Below are 19,488 nucleotides of genomic sequence, written 5' to 3'. Positions count from 1 at the left end.
GCAGGCTCGGCGATCGCCTCGCTGAACACCTGCGCTCGGTCCGCATTAACGCAACTGATCTCCCGGTGGCCCAGCACTTTAACTCCCCCTCCCATTCCCAGTCTGACCTCTCTGTCATGGGCCTCCTCCAGTGCCATAGTGAGGCCCGCCGGAAATTGGAGGAGCAGCACCTCATATTTCGCCTGGGCAGTTTGCAGCCCGGTGGTATGAACGTCGACTTCTCCAAATTCAGATAGTTCCTCTGTCCCTCCCTTCCCCTTCTCCTTCCCAGAGCTCCCTCTATCTTCCTGTCTCCACCTATATCCTTCCTTTGTCCCACCCCCGACATCAGTCTGAAGAAGGGTCTCGACCCGAAACGTCACCCATTCCTTCTCTCCCGAGATGCTGCCTGACCTGCTGAGTTACTCCAGCATTTTGTGAATAAATCGATTTGTACCAGCATCTGCAGTTATTTTCTTATACCCTTAATAATCTTATACGTTTCGATAAGATCTCCTCTCATCCTTCTAAATTCCAGTGTATACAAGCCTAGCCGCTCCAGTCTTTCAACATACGACAGTCCCACCATTCTGGGAATTAACCTAGTAAACCTACGCTGCACGCCCTCAATAGCAACAGCTTCTCCCCCCCCCCCCCCCCCCGCTTTGTTGTCAGTCTCTGAATGACCCTTCCAGAGGTTAAGGTACTGTCCGATTCACTTTGACGCCATTGCGGGCACTGGACACTGCCCTCTGTCTAGGAGCTTGTCAGGTTGTTGCAGGATCTGCACTGACAGAATATTAAATAATTGCAGCCCTGGATCAAGCGCCTCGGCCCACAACGGTGCCAAGTTCAACTAATCTTGGCGGCCTACACGTGACCCTTTGGCTCCCCCAGGGCCGCGCCGACCATCGATCACCCCTTCATGTCAGAGAGAGCCGGAGCACCAGGGGGAACGAGGGAGGCACAAGCACTGTGGCACAGCGGTAGAGCTGCTGCCCCACAGCAGCAGAGACCTGGCTTCCATCCTGACCACGGGTGCTGACTGTATGGGGCTTGTACGTTCTCCCTGTGACCTGCGTGCGTTTTCTCCAGGTACTCCAGTTTCCACCCACACTCCAAAGACGTGCAGGTTTGTAGGTTGATCGGTTTCTATAAATTGTCCCTGGTGCGTGGGATAGTGCTCTCTAGTGTCTTAAGTGTGATAGGATTAGTATGTAATTATCTCTAGTGTGTCTAGTGCGTAGGATTAGTATGTAATTGTCTCCAGTGTCTCTAGTGCCTCTCGTATGTAGGATTAGTATGCAATTGTCTCTAGTATGTAGGATTAGTATGCAATTGTCTCTAGTATATCTAGTGTGTAGGATTAGTATGTCATTGTCTCTAGTATCCCTAGTATGTAGGTTTAGTATGTAATTGTCTCTAGTGTCTCTAGTATGTAGGATTAGTATGTAATTGTCTCTAGTATCCCTAGTATGTAGGTTTAGTATGTAATTGTCTCTAGTGTCTCTAGTGTGTAGGATTAGTATGTAATTGTCTCTAGTGTGTCTAGTGTGTCTAGTGTGTAGGATTAGTATGTAATTGTCTCTAGTGTGTGGGATAAGGGTGATCGCTGTCCGGCGAGGACTTGGTGGGGCCAAAGGGCCTGTTTCCATGCTGTATCACTGAACTAAACTGAACTAAACCAAACTAAAGCAAACTAAAGTGCAGGCCTCCGGCTGGTTGCAGCAGGGGGTTCCTGGGCCACTCCATTCCTCACCAAGAATCCCGATCTTTGCGGCAAACATGAGCGCGATTCCCACGGGAATGCCAACAATGTAGAATGCCACAAGATTAGCAATTGCTCCGACTTTCTGCATCCCAATTCCTCGCACAATCCCACTGGCCACTCCCTGTTGACAAACAAAAAGAGAGACCTCAGAATGAGGGATAAGATATTGCAATCCTATGTTTCTGGAGAACATAGATAAGTGACATTTCCAGACGGGATCCTTCTTTAGGCTAACTCTGACGTTTCGGGTCAGGACCCCTCTTCAGAATGATCGGTCTGAAGGAAGGTCCTGACCCGAAACGTCACCTATCCATGTTCTCCAGAGATGGTGAAGATCGACACAAAGTGCGAGAGTAACTCAGCGGGTTACGAGGCAGCAGCATCTCTGGAGAAAAAAGGATGGGTGACGTTTCGAGTCGAGACCCTTCTTCAGACTGAAAGTAGAGGGGAGGGGACTGGAGGTAAGAAAAGCAGCCGGAAGCTCCAGAGATGCTGCCTGAGCTGCTGAGTTGCTCCAGCGCTCTGCGCCGAAAGTTTCGGTTCACTGGCTGTACCCTGCTGGGAGTGTTTAGGATGAGTGCTTTGTGTTGCAGCTGTGGACGGAGGGGTGGTTTTGCCGAGATGGGCCAGCATTGATCCCGGGGATGAGGGGCATCATCTCAACGTGGCCACAGCCCACCGGACCCCACCATCACTTGGTCCACACAGCTACCAGCCTTGGAGGGCATCTACAACACACGATGCCTCAGAAAAGCCACCAGCATCCACAAAGACTCTTCACACCCCTGCAACAGCCTGTTCGAACTTCTACCATCGGGCAGACGATACAAGGCCTTCTACGCCCGCACCTCCAGACTCAGGAACAGCTTCATCCCCAGGGCCATAGCTGCTATGAACCGGTCCTGCTGAGCCGGATGGTCACATCGCACAGTGATCCGGCACAGACCTACTTGCTCTTTATTCTGTTTTAAAACTGTTTCTAATTTGTTTCATTGGGTTGTTTAAATTAATACTGACTAGCTAATTGATTTATTGCATCGTATGGGAGGCGCATTCCCAATCTCGTCGTACCCCTGTACAATGACAATAAAGATATATTGTATTGTATTGTATTGTATCGTACCAGCCCCTCCACCACACTGCCCACTGAGTAACTTACCGAGCCGATGGCATCGCACAGATGGAAAGGGGCTACAATGGGTATGGTGCTCGAAACCAGCTCGATGATCTGCCTGTAAAGGACAACGTTTCAACCTCAGACACCTTGAACAACTACGTGCAGCAACAGAGTGTCGGCCTGACCTCTTGTGAACTGGTAGACGTATATAATAATTACGAGAGGCACGGACAGTCAAAACCTTGCTCCCCAATGTGAAAATGTCGAGGACTTTAAAGGCACAGCTTTAAGGTGAGAGAGGTAAAGTTTAAAGCAAGATGCGCAGGAGATGTAATAGTGGCTGCCTGGAACGCGCTGCGAGGGATGGTGGTGGAGAAATTTAAACGGTTTTAGATGGAGATGGGCACATAGATATCCATGGAATGGAGGGCTATCGATCATATTGATCATGATCATATTGAATGGCGGTGCAGGCTCGAAGGGCCGAATGGCCTACTCCTACACCTATTTTCTATGTTTCTATGTTTCTATCTGTAGCGCACAGAACAGTACAGGGCAGGAACAGGCCCATCGGCTCACAACGTTGGTGCCTGACATGACGCCATGTTAAATTGATCTCATCTGCCCGCACGTGTTTACAGGTGTGGTCTTCCTACCTGGAGTACAGTGAAGGAGTACTGGAGTACTGTGTGCAGTTTTGGTCTCCAAATTTGAGGAAGGATATTCTTGCTATTGAGGGCGTGCAGCATAGGTTTACTAGGTTAATTCCCGGAATGGCAGGACTGTCGTATGTTGAAAGACTGGAGCGACTAGGCTTGTATACACTGGAATTTAGAAGGATGAGAGGAGATCTTATCAAAACGCATAAGATTATTAAGGGGTTGGACACGTTAGAGGCAGGAAACATGTTCCCAATGTTGGGGGAGTCCAGAACAAGGGGCCACAGTTTAAGAATAAGGGGTAGGCCATTTAGAACTGGGATGAGGAAAACCTTTTCAGTCAGAGAGTTGTGAATCTGTGGAATTCTCTGCCTCAGAAGGCAGTGGAGGGCAATTCTCTGAATGCATTCAAGAGAGAGCTAGATAGAGCTCTTAAGGATAGCGGAGTCAGGGGGTATGGGGAGAAGGCAGGAACGGGGTACTGATTGAGAATGATCAGCCATGATCACATTGAATGGCGGTGCTGGCTCGAAGGGCTGAATGGCCTCCTCCTGCACCTATTGTCTATTGTTCGCCTGCTTGATTCCTGGAACAACAAGCTTGTCCTACGAGGGGGAGATTTAGGACACTGGGCTTGTACTCTGGAGTTTGGACGAAGGCGCGACGAGCTGGTTAAAGATACTACGTGGCCTGACCCCACATCACAACTTTTACATCACGATCAGACATTATGGTTTTAGTTTTTAGTTATAGTTTTTTTAGTTTTAGAAATACAGCGGGGAAACAGGCCCTTCGGCCCACCGAGACCGCGCCGACCAGCGACCCCCGCACATTAACGCTGACCTACACACGAGGGACAGTTTACAATTTTACCAAGCCGACTGACCTACAAAACCTGCACGTCTTTAGAGCGTGGAAGGAAACCGGAGATCCCGGAGAAAACCCACGCAGGTCACGAGGAGAACGTACAAACTCCGTAGGGACAAGCACCCGTAGTCAGGGTCGAACCCGGGTCTCTGGCGCCGTAAGGCAGCAACTCTACCGCTGAGCTGCTGTACCTTGGTTATTGGGATTGAGCAGATACTCGGGTTGAAGCTGTGTCCACGCCCAAACCTCTTAGCACAGATCCCCACAGTAACGGCACTTACAAGTTGCGAACCACTTTAGATGGTCACCCTCTGCTCCCTCTGGCCCCGCCCTCCTTTGAGCCACTGTACTGACCGGTTGCTGGTGAAGATCTTGGGGATCACGTCCTTCAGCATCAGGAGGAGCGTCATAAGCACCAAGGCCACGCACCCTGCCCAAAAGAGGACGCAGAGAATGAGAGGCAATGGGCGGAACAACAAGGGGTTGAGCAGAGGTTCAGCAGAACGCTGCCTGGATTACAGGGTATTGGAGGTTAGACAAACTTGGATTGATGTCTCTGGAGCGTCGGAGGCTGATGGGAGACCAGGTAGAATTATGTAAAATTATAAGAAGCATAGCTGGGGCGAACGGTCAAAATCTTTTTTCCCCAGGGTGGAAATGTCAAAGACAAAAGGCATGGCTTTAAGGTGAGAGGGGCAAAGTACTAAGGATGAATCAAGAAGTGACTAGGCTTGTATACACTGGAATTTAGAAGGATGAGAGGGGATCTTATCGAAACGTATAAGATTATTAAGGGGTTGGACACGTTAGAGGCAGGAAACATGTTCCCAATGTTGGGGGAGTCCAGAACAAGGGGCCACAGTTTAAGAATAAGGGATAGGCCATTTAGAACTGAGATGAGGAAAAACTTTTTCAGTCAGAGAGTTGTGAATCTGTGGAATTCTCTGCCTCAGAAGGCAGTGGAGGCCAATTCTCTGAATGCATTCAAGAGAGAGCTAGATAGAGCTCTTAAGGATAGTGGAGTCAGGGGGTATGGGGAGAAGGCAGGAACAGGGTACTGATTGAGAATGATCAGCCATGATCACATTGAATGGCGGTGCTGGCTCGAAGGGCCAAATGGCCTATTGTCTATTGTCTATTGAATCAAGAACCAAGGTGGAAAAATCAAGATCCAGGGGACAAGGGTTTTTAGGTGAGAGGGGCAAGGTTTAACAGGAATCCGAGGATCACCTTTTTAACTCAGCGGGTGGTGGGTATATGGAACGAGGTAGTTGATGCAGGTATAATAACAACATTTAAAACTCACTTGGACAGGGTCATGGACAGGAAAGGTTTAGAGGAACATGGACCAAATGGGGACAAATCGGAATAGTTTGGATGGGGCATCTTGGTCAGCATGGATGAGTCGGGCCGAAGGGCCTGTTTCTGTGCTGCATGACTCTGTGAAGGCAGATTACTTTTTTCCCCACAGAAGGTGATAAGTTCCTGGAACCCGTGGGTTTCTCCGAGTGCTCTGGTTTCCTGCGACATCCCAAAGGCGTGCAGGTCTGTAGGTTAATTGTCCTCTGTAAATTGTTCCCAGTGTGTAGGGAGTGGATGTGAAAGTGGGATAACATAGAACTAGTGTGAACGGCTGATCGATGGTCGGCGTGGACTCGGTGGGCCCAACGGCCTGTTTCTGTGCTGTATCGCTAAACTAATCTAGTGCAGGAATGTGGTACACCCAGGCAGGGTATTGGCACGGAATGGCGGGACTGACGTATGTTGAAAGGCTGGAGCAATTAGGCTTGTATACACTGGAATTTAGAAGGATGAGGGGGGATCTTATTGAAACATATAAGATAATTAGGGGATTGGACACATTAGAGGCAGGAAACATGTTCCCAATGTTGGGGGAGTCCAGAACAAGGGGACACAGTTTAAGAATAAGGGGTAGGCCATTTAGAACGGAGATGAGGAAGAACTTTTTCAGTCAGAGAGTGGTGAAGGTGTGGAATTCTCTGCCTCAGAAGGCAGTGGAGGCCAGTTCGTTGGATGCTTTCAAGAGAGAGCTGGATAGAGCTCTTAAGGATAGCGGAGTGAGGGGGTATGGGGAGAAGGCAGGAACGGGGTACTGATTGAGAGTGATCAGCCATGATCGCATTGAATGGCGGTGCTGGCTCGAAGGGCTGAATGGCCTACTCCTGCACCTATTGTCTATTGTCTATTGGATATGGAAAGGCACAGACAGGCAGTGGAGGCAGTGAGGGAATGGTCAGAGCCATGGAATCGGTCAAGGGTGGTTAGTCACACCTGCCACAGATAAGCACACACACACATGATGCAAACGCACATGCACACATACACTTACTCATGTGACTTACACATACACACTTACTCATGTGATGTACACACACTCATGTGATAGACACATGCGCACACACACACCTCACCACTGCGTTAGGGTCTCACACCACATGTCCACTCACCTGTACAAACTAAAGCAGTCATTGCGGAGGTCTTTGCTTGCTGTGGGCACCCTGCTCCCAGGGCCATCCCCACACGGACACCCGCTGCCATTCCAATGCCCACGTGAATCTGAAAAATGGGCAAACATTCATCTTGAACAAGAAACGGCAACGCTTGGCATTGTGCCGTGGTCAGGTCAAAGGATCATGGATCACACGGTGAACTGGATAGTGTGTGTGTGTGTGTGTGCATGTGTGTGTGCATGTGTGCGCATGTGTGTGTGCGCATGTGTGTGTGCGCATGTGTGTGTGTGCATGTGTGCGTGCGTGTGTGCATGTGTGTGTGTGTGCATGTGTGCGTGTGTGTGTGCATGTGTGTGTGCATGTGTGCGCATGTGTGTGTGCGCATGTGTGTGTGTGTGCATGTGTGTGTGTGTGCATGTGTGCGTGCGTGTGTGCATGTGTGTGTGCCTGTGTGCGTGTGTGCGTGTGTGCCTGTGTGCGTGTGTGTGCATGTGTGTGTGTGTGTGCGCGCGCATGAGAGACCTCACCTGTGGATATGTAAGTGTGACTCTGTTCCTGTCTATGTGTGCGTGTGTATGCGTATAAGTGTGCGTATGCTTCTGTGTGTTTGATTCCACTGTGAGGCTATGTGCATCCTGTGTGTGTGTGTGCGAGCGTGTGTGCGTGCGTGCGTGCGTGTGCGTGTGCTCCTGCGTGTGCGTGCGTGTGCGTGCGTGCGTGTGCGTGTGTGTATTTCTATGTGTGGGTGCGTGTGTGTGCGTGGTTGTAACAGTGGATATGACGGTGGTTGTGGTTGTAGTTTGTCGTTGGCCATGCACCGTAGGGTCAAGGAGAGCTCATGGGAAATGTTTACTGTCAGTGGGTGCAGAGAGCAATTTACCAAATCATTCCCACCCCTCAACTCCTCCACTCTGGGCCAGCTGGGGGCTTCCCTTCAACAACAACTTGACTTCAACACAGTGGAACATTCACAGACACGTTGCCAAATGCCGGTGAGCCACGTGCAAAGATACTGAACCGGGTGGCCAAATGCTGGATTAAGGAGATCACTTGCAAGCATCGTTGGAAGAGAGGAGGAAGGCGGAGAGGTTTAGGGTGTGAATTCCAGAGGCTGGGAACTCGGCAGCTCACTACACAGCTACAACAGGCAGCTGAGAAGGATGTGGATCATGGGTGGGAGATAATGGATGATGTGGTGATGTGGATGGGATGTTGGGGTGATACATTCAGCTTCAGTTTAGTTCAGAGATACAGTGTTGAAACAGGCCCTTTGGCCCACCAAGTCCTCGCCGACCATATTCACTTGTACACGAGTTCTACCCGACAACTTGGGACAGTTTACCAAAGCCAATTAACCTACAAACCCGTACATCATTAGAATGAGGGAGGAAACCGAAGCACCTGGAGAAAACACATGCAGTCACAGAGAGAACGTACAAACTCCACACAGACAGCACCCGTAGTCAGGATCGAAGCAGGTTCTCTGCCGCTGTGAGGCAACAACTCTACCGCTGTGCTAGTGTGCCACCATAAATGTGGCATGAAGATGTTGGGGAGATGTTGAGTAGATGTTGGGTAGATGTTGGGTAGATGTTGGGTAGATGTTGGGTAGATGTTGGGTAGATGTTGGGTAGATGTTGGGCAGATGTTGGGCAGATGTTGGGCAGATGTTGGGGAGATGTTGGGGAGATGTTGGGTAGATGTTGGGTAGATGAGGGTAGATGTTGGGTAGATGTTGGGTAGATGTTGGGGAGATGTTGGGGAGATGTTGGGTAGATGTTGGGTAGATGTTGGGTAGATGAGGGTAGATGTTGGGTAGATGTTGGGTAGATGTTGGGGAGATGTTGGGGAGATGTTGGGTAGATGTTGGGGAGATGTGGTAGATGTGGTAGATGTTGGGTAGATGTTGGGTAGATGTTGGGCAGATGTTGGGGAGATGTTGGGGAGATGAGGGTAGATGTTGGGTAGAGATTGGGGAGATGTTGGGGAGATGTTGGGGAGATGTGGGTGGGGGGCTGGGAGGGGTGTGGGGTGAAGCACTGAGTGCTGTAGGTGGGATGTTTTGAGTGGGGAGTAATTTTGGGTGGCAAGTGCAGCCAGGGTCTGAGGGAGGGGTCTGGGCTGAGGGAGGGGTCAGAGTCTGAGGGAGGAGTCAGGGGCTGAGGGAGGGGTCAGAGTCTGAGGGAGGGGTCAGGGGCTGAGGGAGAGGTCTGGGTCTGAGGGAGGGGTCGGGGTCTGAGGAAGGGGTCGGGGATGAGGGAGGGGTCAGGCTGAGGGAGGGGTCAGGGTCTGAGGGAGGGGTCTGGGTCTGAGGGAGGGGTCAGGGTCTGAGGGAGGGGTCGGGGTCTGAGGGACGGGTCAGGGTTGAGGGAGGGGTCAGGGTCTGAGGGAGGGGTCAGGGTCTGAGGGAGGGGTCAGGGCTGAGGGAGGGGTCAGGGTCTGAGGGAGAGGTCGGGGCTGAGGGAGGGGTCGGGGCTGAGGGAGGGGTCAGGGTTGAGGAGGGGTCGGGGCTGAGGGAGGGGGAGGGGCTGAGGGAGGGGTCAGGGCTGAGGGAGGGGTCAGGGTTGAGGGAGGGGTCAGGGTCTGAGGGAGGGGTCAGGGTCTGAGGGAGGGGTCAGGGTTGAGGACGGGTCGGGGCTGAGGGAGGGGTCAGGGTCTGAGGGAGGGGTCAGGGTCTGAGGGAGGGGTCAGGGTCTGAGGGAGGGGTCAGGGTCTGAGGGAGGGGTCAGGGTCTGAAGGAGGGGTCAGGGTCTGAAGGAGGGGTCAGGGTCTGAGGGAGGGGTCAGGGCTGAGGGAGGGTCAGGGTCTGAGGGAGGGGTCAGGGTCTGAGGGAGGGGTCAGGGCTGAGGGAGGGGTCAGGGTCTGAGGGAGGGGTCAGGGTCTGAGGGAGGGGTCAGGGTCTGAGGGAGGGGTCAGGGTCTGAGGGAGGGGTCAGGGTTGAGGACGGGTCGGGGCTGAGGGAGGGGTCGGGGCTGAGGGAGGGGTCAGGGCTGAGGGAGGGGTCAGGGCTGAGGGAGGGGTCAGGGTCTGAGGGAGGGAGGGGTCGGGGCTGAGGGAGGGGTCGGGGCTGAGGGAGGGGTCAGGGTCTGAGGGAGGGGTCGGGGCTAAGGGAGGGGTCAGGGCTGAGGGACGGGTCAGGGCTGAGGGAGGGGTCGGGGCTGAGGGAGGGGTCAGGGTCTGAGGGAGGGGTCGGGGCTAAGGGAGGGGTCGGGGCTGAGGGAGGGGTCGGGGCTGAGGGAGGGGTCAGGGCTGAGGGAGGGGTCAGGGCTGAGGGAGGGGTCGGGGCTGAGGGAGGGGTCAGGGTCTGAGGGAGGGGTCGGGGCTAAGGGAGGGGTCAGGGCTGAGGGAGGGGTCGGGGCTGAGGAGGGGTCGGGGCTGAGGGAGGGGTCGGGGCTGAGGGAGGGGTCAGGGCTGAGGGAGGGGTCGGGGCTGAGGGAGGGGTCGGGGCTGAGGGAGGGGTCGGGGCTGAGGGAGGGGTCGGGGCTGAGGGAGGGGTCAGGGTCTGAGGGAGGGGTCGGGGCTGAGGGAGGGGTCGGGGCTGAGGGAGGGGGAGGGGCTGAGGGAGGGGGAGGGGCTGAGGGAGGGGTCGGGGCTAAGGGAGGGGTCGGGGCTGAGGGAGGGGTCAGGGTCTGAGGGAGGGGTCGGGGCTGAGGGAGGGGGAGGGGCTGAGGGAGGGGTCAGGGTCTGAGGGAGGGGTCAGGGGTTGAGGGAGGGGTCGGGGCTGAGGGAGGGGTCAGGGCTGAGGGAGGGGTCAGGGCTGAGGGAGGGGTCAGGGCTGAGGGAGGGGTCGGGGCTGAGGGAGGGGTCAGGGTCTGAGGGAGGGGTCGGGGCTAAGGGAGGGGTCAGGGCTGAGGGAGGGGTCGGGGCTGAGGGAGGGGTCGGGGCTGAGGGAGGGGTCGGGGCTGAGGGAGGGGTCAGGGCTGAGGGAGGGGTCGGGGCTGAGGGAGGGGTCGGGGCTGAGGGAGGGGTCAGGGCTGAGGGAGGGGTCGGGGCTGAGGGAGGGGTCGGGGCTGAGGGAGGGGTCAGGGTCTGAGGGAGGGGTCGGGGCTGAGGGAGGGGTCGGGGCTGAGGGAGGGGGAGGGGCTGAGGGAGGGGGAGGGGCTGAGGGAGGGGTCGGGGCTAAGGGAGGGGTCGGGGCTGAGGGAGGGGTCAGGGTCTGAGGGAGGGGTCGGGGCTGAGGGAGGGGGAGGGGCTGAGGGAGGGGGAGGGGCTGAGGGAGGGGTCGGGGCTGAGGGAGGGGTCGGGGCTAAGGGAGGGGTCGGGGCTGAGGGAGGGGTCGGGGCTGAGGGAGGGGTCGGGGCTGAGGGAGGGGTCGGGGCTGAGGGACGGGTCGGGGCTGGAGTCCTGCACGTTCTATCGGGCATCTGAAACTCACCATGAACAAAATCGTTAGGAACTGGAAGATCACGACTTGTGCCCCGAGCTGAACTTGGTCGATCAGCCCTGGGAGAGAAAGACACTGGTTGTTAGAACATCCGGCATCCACCAGTCCTGGAATTGTGCAGCGGCCATGGGGGAGCAGGTGTGGGAGCCTGGAGTGCCTACCTGCCAGGAACGATCCGATTTCATACGCCCAGAACTCGATGCAGAACATGATCATGCTGGGGATGGCCAGTCGCAGGAAGCAGCCCCAGTCCTGCAGACAGTCGCTCGTCCACCCTGGGGGCACCGGCACGCGTGGATTAGACCATGACACACGCACACACGTGCACATGTACACACTCATGGACACGTGCACACATGCAAATACGCACACCCACATGCACGCGCACACGCACGCCCCAAACCCGCGCACACACACGCACGCTCGCGCAAAAGTGCACACACACACACACACGCACTTGCTCACATTCACACGCTCACATGCACTCCCACACCTAAGCACACATAGACATGTGCACACACACACAGATACTCCCACATGCACACACCCACACGCACAGACACATATGCACAGTCACACAAGTACGCATGCACACTGGTAAATGCACATGCACACGTACACTTGCACGCACACACGTTCTTGCACACTGGCAAATGCGCATACGCACCGCTCCCTCCTTCCATCCCTCCCTCCCTCCCTCCCTCCCTCCCTCCCTCCCTCCATCCCTCCCTCCCTCCCTCCCTCCCTCCCTCCCTCCCTCCATCCCTCCCTCCCTCCTCCAGTCATGGGTGTTCCAATGTTTCCCTGCTGCATCTCCCACTCCCTGTCTCAGCATCTACAGTGCCCCAAAACTCAGCTGCCCCGTCCACTAAGCCACGCCAGCTCCCATTCACCCTTTGTCCTTGTGCAGGAGCCATAACCCTCCATATCCCTCCATTCCCTCCATATCCACGTGCCTATCTCCAAGTACCTGACATGCCACTATCGTACCTGCATTCACCATCGCCCCTGGTCGTACGTTCCAGACACCCACCACCCACTGGATAAAAGCCCCTGCCCCGTACCTCTCCTTTAAACTTTGTCTCCTCTCATCTTACAGCTGTGCCCTCTCGTCTTTGACATTTCCATTCCAGGAAAGGCCCTTCGGCCCACCAAGTCCATGCCGACTGTCTAGTGTAGGCAAACCTTGCAACATGGCTGTTCAGGTTCAGTTTCTCACTATCCTTTGCCTCTCATAATAGGTACATTATGGGAGACACAGATACCGAAATGTCTCTCATAACTTTACATACTATAAGGTCCCCCCTCAACCTCTAGCTTGTTCCCTGCTCGCATTAACCCTTTGACTGATGAAATCAGATTGTCTTGTTAATCCTGCCCAGTTTTTGAACATCCCAGTTTCCTCTCTGCCTTCGAAGGTCTGGAGGAGCACAGGCCAGCTGCTGCCTGTAGGGCCGGCCGACCGTCCGTATCAGCCGGGACATCCCGTATTTTGGGCTACGGGTGACGTCACCGCCCCGCGCCCCACGTGACCTCACCCAGCCAGCGGCCATTGGTGGAGCGGGAGCACGTGGCCGCTGGCTGGGTGAGGTCACGTGGTGCGCGGGGCGGTGACGTCACCCGTCGTCCCTTATTTGGGAGTGAGGAAGTTGGCAACCCTTGCAGCCTCCCTCACACCCAGTGTTGTGGACAGACTTGTTTACCTCCCCACGTGTTAACGTGTAGCCTCCTCCATCTGATGTAGACCAACAGCATAATGGTCTGACAGTACTGGCATATGAGGTTGGCACAAGCAGAGCCCCTGCAAAGAGAGAGGGAGAGGGGGAGGGGGAGGGGGAGGGGGAAGGGGAGGGGGAGGGGGAGGGGGAGAGGGAGAGGGAGAGGGAGAGGGAGAGGGAGAGGGAGAGGGAGAGGGAGAGGGAGAGGGAGAGGGAGAGGGAGAGGGAGAGGGAGAGGGAGAGGGAGAGGGAGAGGGAGAGGGAGAGGGAGAGGGAGAGGGAGAGGGAGAGGGAGAGGGAGAGGGAGAGGGAGAGGGAGAGGGAGAGGGAGAGGGAGAGGGAGAGGGAGAGGGAGAGGGAGAGGGAGAGGGAGAGGGAGAGGGAGAGGGAGAGGGAGAGGGAGAGAGTCAGTCATCCAGCAGGGAAACAGGCCCTTCGGCCCACCGTGACCGTGCCGACCCTCCAGAGCCGGCAGCCCTTGCATTGTGGCTGTTCAGGTGAGAGAAATTTGCCTTGAACCGACTCCAAATTTTGAGATGCAAAATGAAACTCACTCTCACAGAATTTATGGGGGTAAAGTAATAATAATGAATTTCAACTTGCGTTACTTGCGGAAAGTAATGCAACACTTTTAGTTTAGTTTAGTTTAGTTTAGGGATACACCGCAGAAACGGGCCCTTCGACCCATTGAGTCCTCGCCGACCAGCGATCCCCTACACTAACACTACGTCCTCGCCGACCAGCGATCCCCTACACTAACACTACGTCCTCGCCGACCAGCGATCCCCAACACTAACACTACGTCCTCGCCGACCAGCGATCCCCTACACTAACACTACGTCCTCGCCGACCAGCGATCCCCTACACTAACACTACGTCCTCGCCGACCAGCGATCCCCTACACTAACACTACGTCCTCGCCGACCAGCGATCCCCTACACTAACACTACCTTACACACCGGGGACAATTTACAATTTTACCAAGCCAATTAACCCACAAACCTGTACGTCTTTGGAGTGTGGGAGGAAACCGGAGATTCCGGATAAAAACCCACGAGGTCACAGGGAGGACGTACAAACTCCACACAGAAAGCACCCGTAGTTGGGATCGAACCCGGGTCTCTGGTGCTCAAGAGAGAGCTAGATAGAGCTCTTAAGGATAGCGGAGTCAGGGGGTATGGGGAGAAGGCAGGAACGGGGTACTGATTGAGAATGATCAGCCATGATCACATTGAATGGCGGTGCTGGCTCGAAGGGCCGAATGGCCTCCTCCTGCACCTATTGTCTATTGTCTATTGTCAATGAAGCAGCAGCTCCACCACCTTGCCACCGTGCCGCCCGTATTAAAGAGTTTTTTTAACACTTTGACATGGCTGACAAGGTTTTTATGTCACGAGAAATCACAATACGAACTGTTTTCTAGGAACGCAAACCCACGGACCCCATGACCCAGGGATCGCCTGCACCATTCACTGCCCGGCGGGGGCTTCAATGTCGGGAGCCACGACGTGGCAACTTCAACAGCCTGACCGCGGGAGAAGACGGCAGGGGAAGAGAAAAGATATTCTGGCCTTCCATCACAGCGAGGAGGTGACTGGAGGAGACTCACTGTGATGGATGTTTCTTTTTGTTTGGTGTTGGTTTATGATTGTGTGTGTTATTGCTTATTTTTATTGCTCTTATTGTAGGACTGCGGGTAATCTTTCATTTCACTGCACATTTATGTGTATGTCACCACCACTCACCCACCAACTAGAGGCCATTTACAGAGGCCAATTACAGCTGGCCTAGGTGGGAGAAAACTGGAGCACCCAGAGGAAACCCCGCACAGACACAGGGAGAACGTGCAGACTCCACACAGACAGCACCCGATGTCAGGATCGAACCCAGGTCTCTGGCCCTGTGAGGGAGCGGCTCAACCTGCTGCGCCACTCACCCCTTACCTCTATAATCTTTACCGCGGCACAATGGCGCAGCGGTAGAGTTGCTGCCTTACAGCGCCAGAGACCCGGGTTCCATCCTGACTACGGGGGCGCTGTCTGTACAGAGTTTGTACGTTCTCCCCGTGACCTGCGTGGGGTTTCTTCGGGATCTCCGGTTTCCACCCACTCTCCAAAGACGTGCGGGTTTGTAGGTTAATTGGCTTGGGTAAAATTATAAATTGTTCCTAGTCTGTAGGATAGTTTTAGTGTGCGGGGATCGCTGGTCGGCGCGGACTTGGTGGGCCGAAGGGCCTGTTTCCTCTTTGTATCTCTAATATAACATAAACGAAACTAAACTCTCCTCAATTCTATGGTTCACTCATCCGCTAGCCGCTGACCCCTGTGGGAATAACCGCGCGCAGGCACAGGGAGAACGTGCAGACTCCACACAGACAGCACTCAAGGTCAGGATCAAACCCAGGTCTCTGGCGCTGTGAGGCAGCTGCTCTACCAGCTACGCCACTCAAGCCTTACCGCCATTGTTTTCAGCCCATCACCCTACTATGTTTGTCTTTCCTGTGCTGGGCACCAACACATGGCAGTGCCCAGCAGTGACAAAGTCCCCTACATGATTGGGAACGCAGGGAGGCATGGGTGGGCTCCAACGTCTGTCTCTCTGATGGAGGGCTGGTCCAGAGGCTGCTGTCAATGCCTGTGCTTCAGGGGGGGTGTGCATTGGGGGTGGGGGGTATCAGTTGATACAGGTAGCAATTGGAAGGTAACCTTTCCGCATGAAATTGATCGAAGCAGGGGAAGTGAAAGGCCAACGTTGCCATTAGTGGGCACTACAGATCAGTGCTGGGGCTGCTGTTTATACAGACAAATGAATTAAAGATGAAGTAGAGTCCAATATCTCCAAATCTCCAAGCCTGCTGATGACACCGATCGAGAGTTACACAGCCCAGACCGTCACACAAACCAACCTCCCTTCCACTGACTCCATCTACACCTCACGCTGCCTCGGCAAGGCCAGCAGCATCATCAAGGACCAGTCGCACCCCGGCCACTCCCTCTTCTCCCCTCTCCCATCAGGCAAGAGGTGTAGAAGTGTGAAAACGCACACCTCCAGATTCAGGGACAGTTTCTTCCCAGCTGGTATCAGGCAACTGAACCATCCTACCACAACCAGAGAGCGGTCCTGAACTACTATCTACCTCATCGGGGATTATCTTTGATCAGACTTTACTGGCTTTACCTTGCACTAAACGTTATTCCCATATCATGTATCTGTGCAGTGTGACTGGCTCGATTGTAATCATGTATTTTTTTCCTCTGACTGGCTAGCATGCACCAAGCCGTTTTTCACTGTACCTCACTCAGTACACGTGACGAGAACCCCAGGTCTTGATCTGAGAACAGATCAAATACAGAAAGACTTGGAGAGTTTTGAAGCTCAAATCCAATCACATACTAAAAGTTAAAGATTCCCTAGAAAACAGAGATTATTATAAGGTCGAATTACAAAGTTCAGCTTGTCCTAAACGTAGATAAAATTGCAGTAGTGCATGTACTGGTAAATCAGTGGATATTTCATAAATCTCTAAGCATGTCCCAGTGAGAATGAAAGACTTTACTAGCAGAACGCATTATTTGTGGCTAACTAAATGATGTGGGCTTGACATCAAATTAAAATTAATACACTTTTGTAAAGATGTGTCAAAGAGGCGGTGGGATTGTTATGGGGACAAACGTGCTGGAGTAACTCGGTGGGTCAGGCAGCATCTCTGAAGGACACGGATATGTGGCTTTATGGGTCAGGACCCTTCCTTAGACTGATTAAAAAAACAGAAACGTAGAAAATAGGTGCAGGAGGAGGCCATTTGGCCCTTCGAGCCAGCACCGCCATTCATGGCTGATCATCCACAATCAGTAACCCGTGCCTGCCTTCTCCCCGTACCCCTTGATGCCACTAGCCCCTAGAGCTCTATCTAACTCTCTTTTAAATTCATCCAGTGAATTGGCCTCCACTGACTTCTGTGACAGAGAATCCCACAAATTCACAACTCTCTGGGTGAAAACAATTCTTCTCGCCTCAGTTTTAAATGGCCTGCCCTTTATTGTAGGGGGGGAGAAAGCTGCAAAAGAGAAGTGCACATTTTCACGCTTCTATACCTTTTGCCAGATGGGAGAGGGGAGAAGAGGGAGTGGCCAGGGTGCGACTCGTCCTTGATTTTACTGCTGGCCTTGCTGAGGCAGCGTGAGGTATAGATGGAGTCAATGGAAGGGAGGTTGGTTTGTGTGTGGACTGTGTCCACAACTCTCTACAATCAGTTGTCACTTTGGGCAGGAACGAGGGTCCAGATGGGCCAAGGTTTATCCTCCTCTCTCCACCATCCCGCCCTCCGATACCCAACACCGCCAGGAAGTGGGTCAACAAAGCTGCCAGTACCCACACCACGTGTAGGAAGGAACTGCAGATGCTGGTTTTTACACTTAAGATAAGACACAAAATGCTAGAGTAACTCTGGAACAGGCAGCAACCCTGGAGAGAAGGAATGGGTGATGTTTCGTGTCGAGACCCTTCTTCAGACTGAGAGTCAGGGAAGACCGAGAAATATAGAAGGATGAGGTGTGAAAACAACAGATCAAAGGGGACGACAATCAAGGAACATGTAGAATGGATCATTATTAGCTGGGGGAGGTGATAACGAGGCATGCAAAGTAAAATGTAATCAAGAGGACAATCAAGCTAGTCCGAGACTAGGGTGGGGGAGGGACGGAGAGAGAGAGAAAGCAAGGGTTACTTGAAGTTAGAGAAGTCAATATTCATACCTCTGGGGTGTAAGAAAATAACTGCAGATGCTGGTACAAATCGAAGGTATTTATTTCACAAAATGCTGGAGTAACTCAGCAGGTCAGGCAGCATCTCAGGAGAGAAGGAATGGGTGACGTTTCGGGTCGAGACCCTTCTTCAGACTGATGTCAGGGGGACGGGACAAAGGAAGGATATAGGTGGAGACAGGAAGACAGTGGGAGAACTGGGAAGGGGGAGGGGAAGAGAGGGACAGAGGAACTATCTAAAGTTGGAGAAGTCGATGTTCATACTGCTGGGCTGCAAGCTGCCCAGGCGAAATATGAGGTGCTGTTCCTCCAATTTCCGGTGGGCCTCACTATGGCACTGGAGGAGGCCCATGACAGAAAGGTCAGACTGGGAGTGGGTGGGGAGTTGAAGTGCTCAGCCACCGGGAGATCAGGTTGGTCTGGGCGGGCTGAGCGGAGGTGTTGAGTGAAGCGATCGCCGACCGTAAAGCAGCATCTGCAATTGCTTCCTACACGTCACCAGGAAGGGGGGGGAGGGGGGGTCAATGAAGCTGTCAGTACTCACACCACGCCCAGTTTCAGCACAATCAGGAAGCTGTAGTTCATTATCACACTGAGGACGTTGGCCACCATTCCAGTGAGTACCTGCGGCATGATTATACCCTGGAGAGGGAGCAGATGACACACACGGGCATCAGTGTCCAGCAGAGTCTGACCAGCCCGCACATCACCACTGCAGGGACCCCTGCGGCTGGCATCTCAGACCCCCACCCTGTCCACCCTCAGTCATAAACTCACATTCGTAAGTGATAGGAGCAGCATTAGGCCTTTCGGCCCATCAAGTCTACTCCGCCACTCGATCATGGCTGATCTGACAACCCCATTCTCCTGCCTTCTCCCCATAACCCTTGACACCCGTACTAATCAAGAATCTATCTATCTTTGCATTAAAAGTATCCACTGACTTGGCCTCCACAGCCTTTTGTGGCAAAGAAATCCACAGATTCACCACCCTCTGGCTAAAGAAATTCCTCCTCATCTCCTTCCTGAAGGAACGTCCTTTAATTCTGAGGCTGTGACCTCTGGTCCTAGACTCTCCCACTAGTGCAGACATCCTCTCCACATCCACTCTATCCAGGTCAACTGTGCCATTCACCCACCCAAAGCAGATGGCCTGTTCCAAGGCTGGACATGGGAAGAGACCCCCAGGAAGAGATGCAACCTGCAAACCCGCACGTCTTTGGGATGTGAGAGGAAACCGGAGGACCTGGGAGGAACCACGGCACGGTGGCGCAGCGGTAGAGTGGTTGCCTTACAGCACCAGAGACCCGGGTTAGATCCTGACTACGGGTGCTGTGTGTACGGAGTTTGTACGTTCTCCCCGTGACCCGTGTCGGTCTCCTCCCACGCTACCAAAGACGTACAGGGTTGTAGGCTAATTGGCTTGATGAAATTGTGAATTGTCCCCAGTGTGTGCAGGGTAGTGTTAGTGAACGGGGATCGCTGGTCGGCGCGGACCCGGTGGGCCGAAGGGCCTGTTTCTGCGCTGAAAAACTTTTTCAGTCAGAGAGTTGTGAATCTGTGGAGGCCAATTCTCTGAATGCATTCAAGAGAGAGCTAGATAGAGCTCTTAAGGATAGCGGAGTCAGGGGGTATGGGGAGAAGGCAGGAACGGGGTACTGATTGAGAATGATCAGCCATGATCACATTGAATGGCGGTGCTGGCTCGAAGGGCCGAATGGCCTCCTCCTGCACCTATTGTCTATTGGATCTCCAAACT

General features: G+C 53.8%; 1 protein-coding gene across 1 annotated transcript in view; it reads right to left on the bottom strand.

Moving 5' to 3' along the window:
- Nucleotides 1-19,488, bottom strand: part of LOC144606369 (multidrug and toxin extrusion protein 2-like) — a 33,964-nt gene that overhangs the window by 2,134 nt on the left and 12,342 nt on the right. The window contains exons 7-15 of the mRNA XM_078422396.1: nucleotides 18,274-18,371; nucleotides 12,952-13,049; nucleotides 11,410-11,523; nucleotides 11,240-11,307; nucleotides 6,862-6,970; nucleotides 4,748-4,823; nucleotides 2,910-2,982; nucleotides 1,739-1,871; nucleotides 699-768 (exon numbers count right to left, since the gene is read on the bottom strand). Coding sequence (XP_078278522.1) covers nucleotides 699-768; nucleotides 1,739-1,871; nucleotides 2,910-2,982; nucleotides 4,748-4,823; nucleotides 6,862-6,970; nucleotides 11,240-11,307; nucleotides 11,410-11,523; nucleotides 12,952-13,049; nucleotides 18,274-18,371 — 839 coding nt within the window. The remainder of the gene's footprint in view (nucleotides 1-698; nucleotides 769-1,738; nucleotides 1,872-2,909; nucleotides 2,983-4,747; nucleotides 4,824-6,861; nucleotides 6,971-11,239; nucleotides 11,308-11,409; nucleotides 11,524-12,951; nucleotides 13,050-18,273; nucleotides 18,372-19,488) is intronic.

This window comes from Rhinoraja longicauda, chromosome 26, assembly GCF_053455715.1.
Source record: "Rhinoraja longicauda isolate Sanriku21f chromosome 26, sRhiLon1.1, whole genome shotgun sequence".
Taxonomy (NCBI): Eukaryota; Metazoa; Chordata; class Chondrichthyes; order Rajiformes; family Arhynchobatidae; genus Rhinoraja; species Rhinoraja longicauda.
Note: the sequence above shows the minus strand (reverse complement) of the source record. Positions and strands in the feature narration are given on the sequence as shown.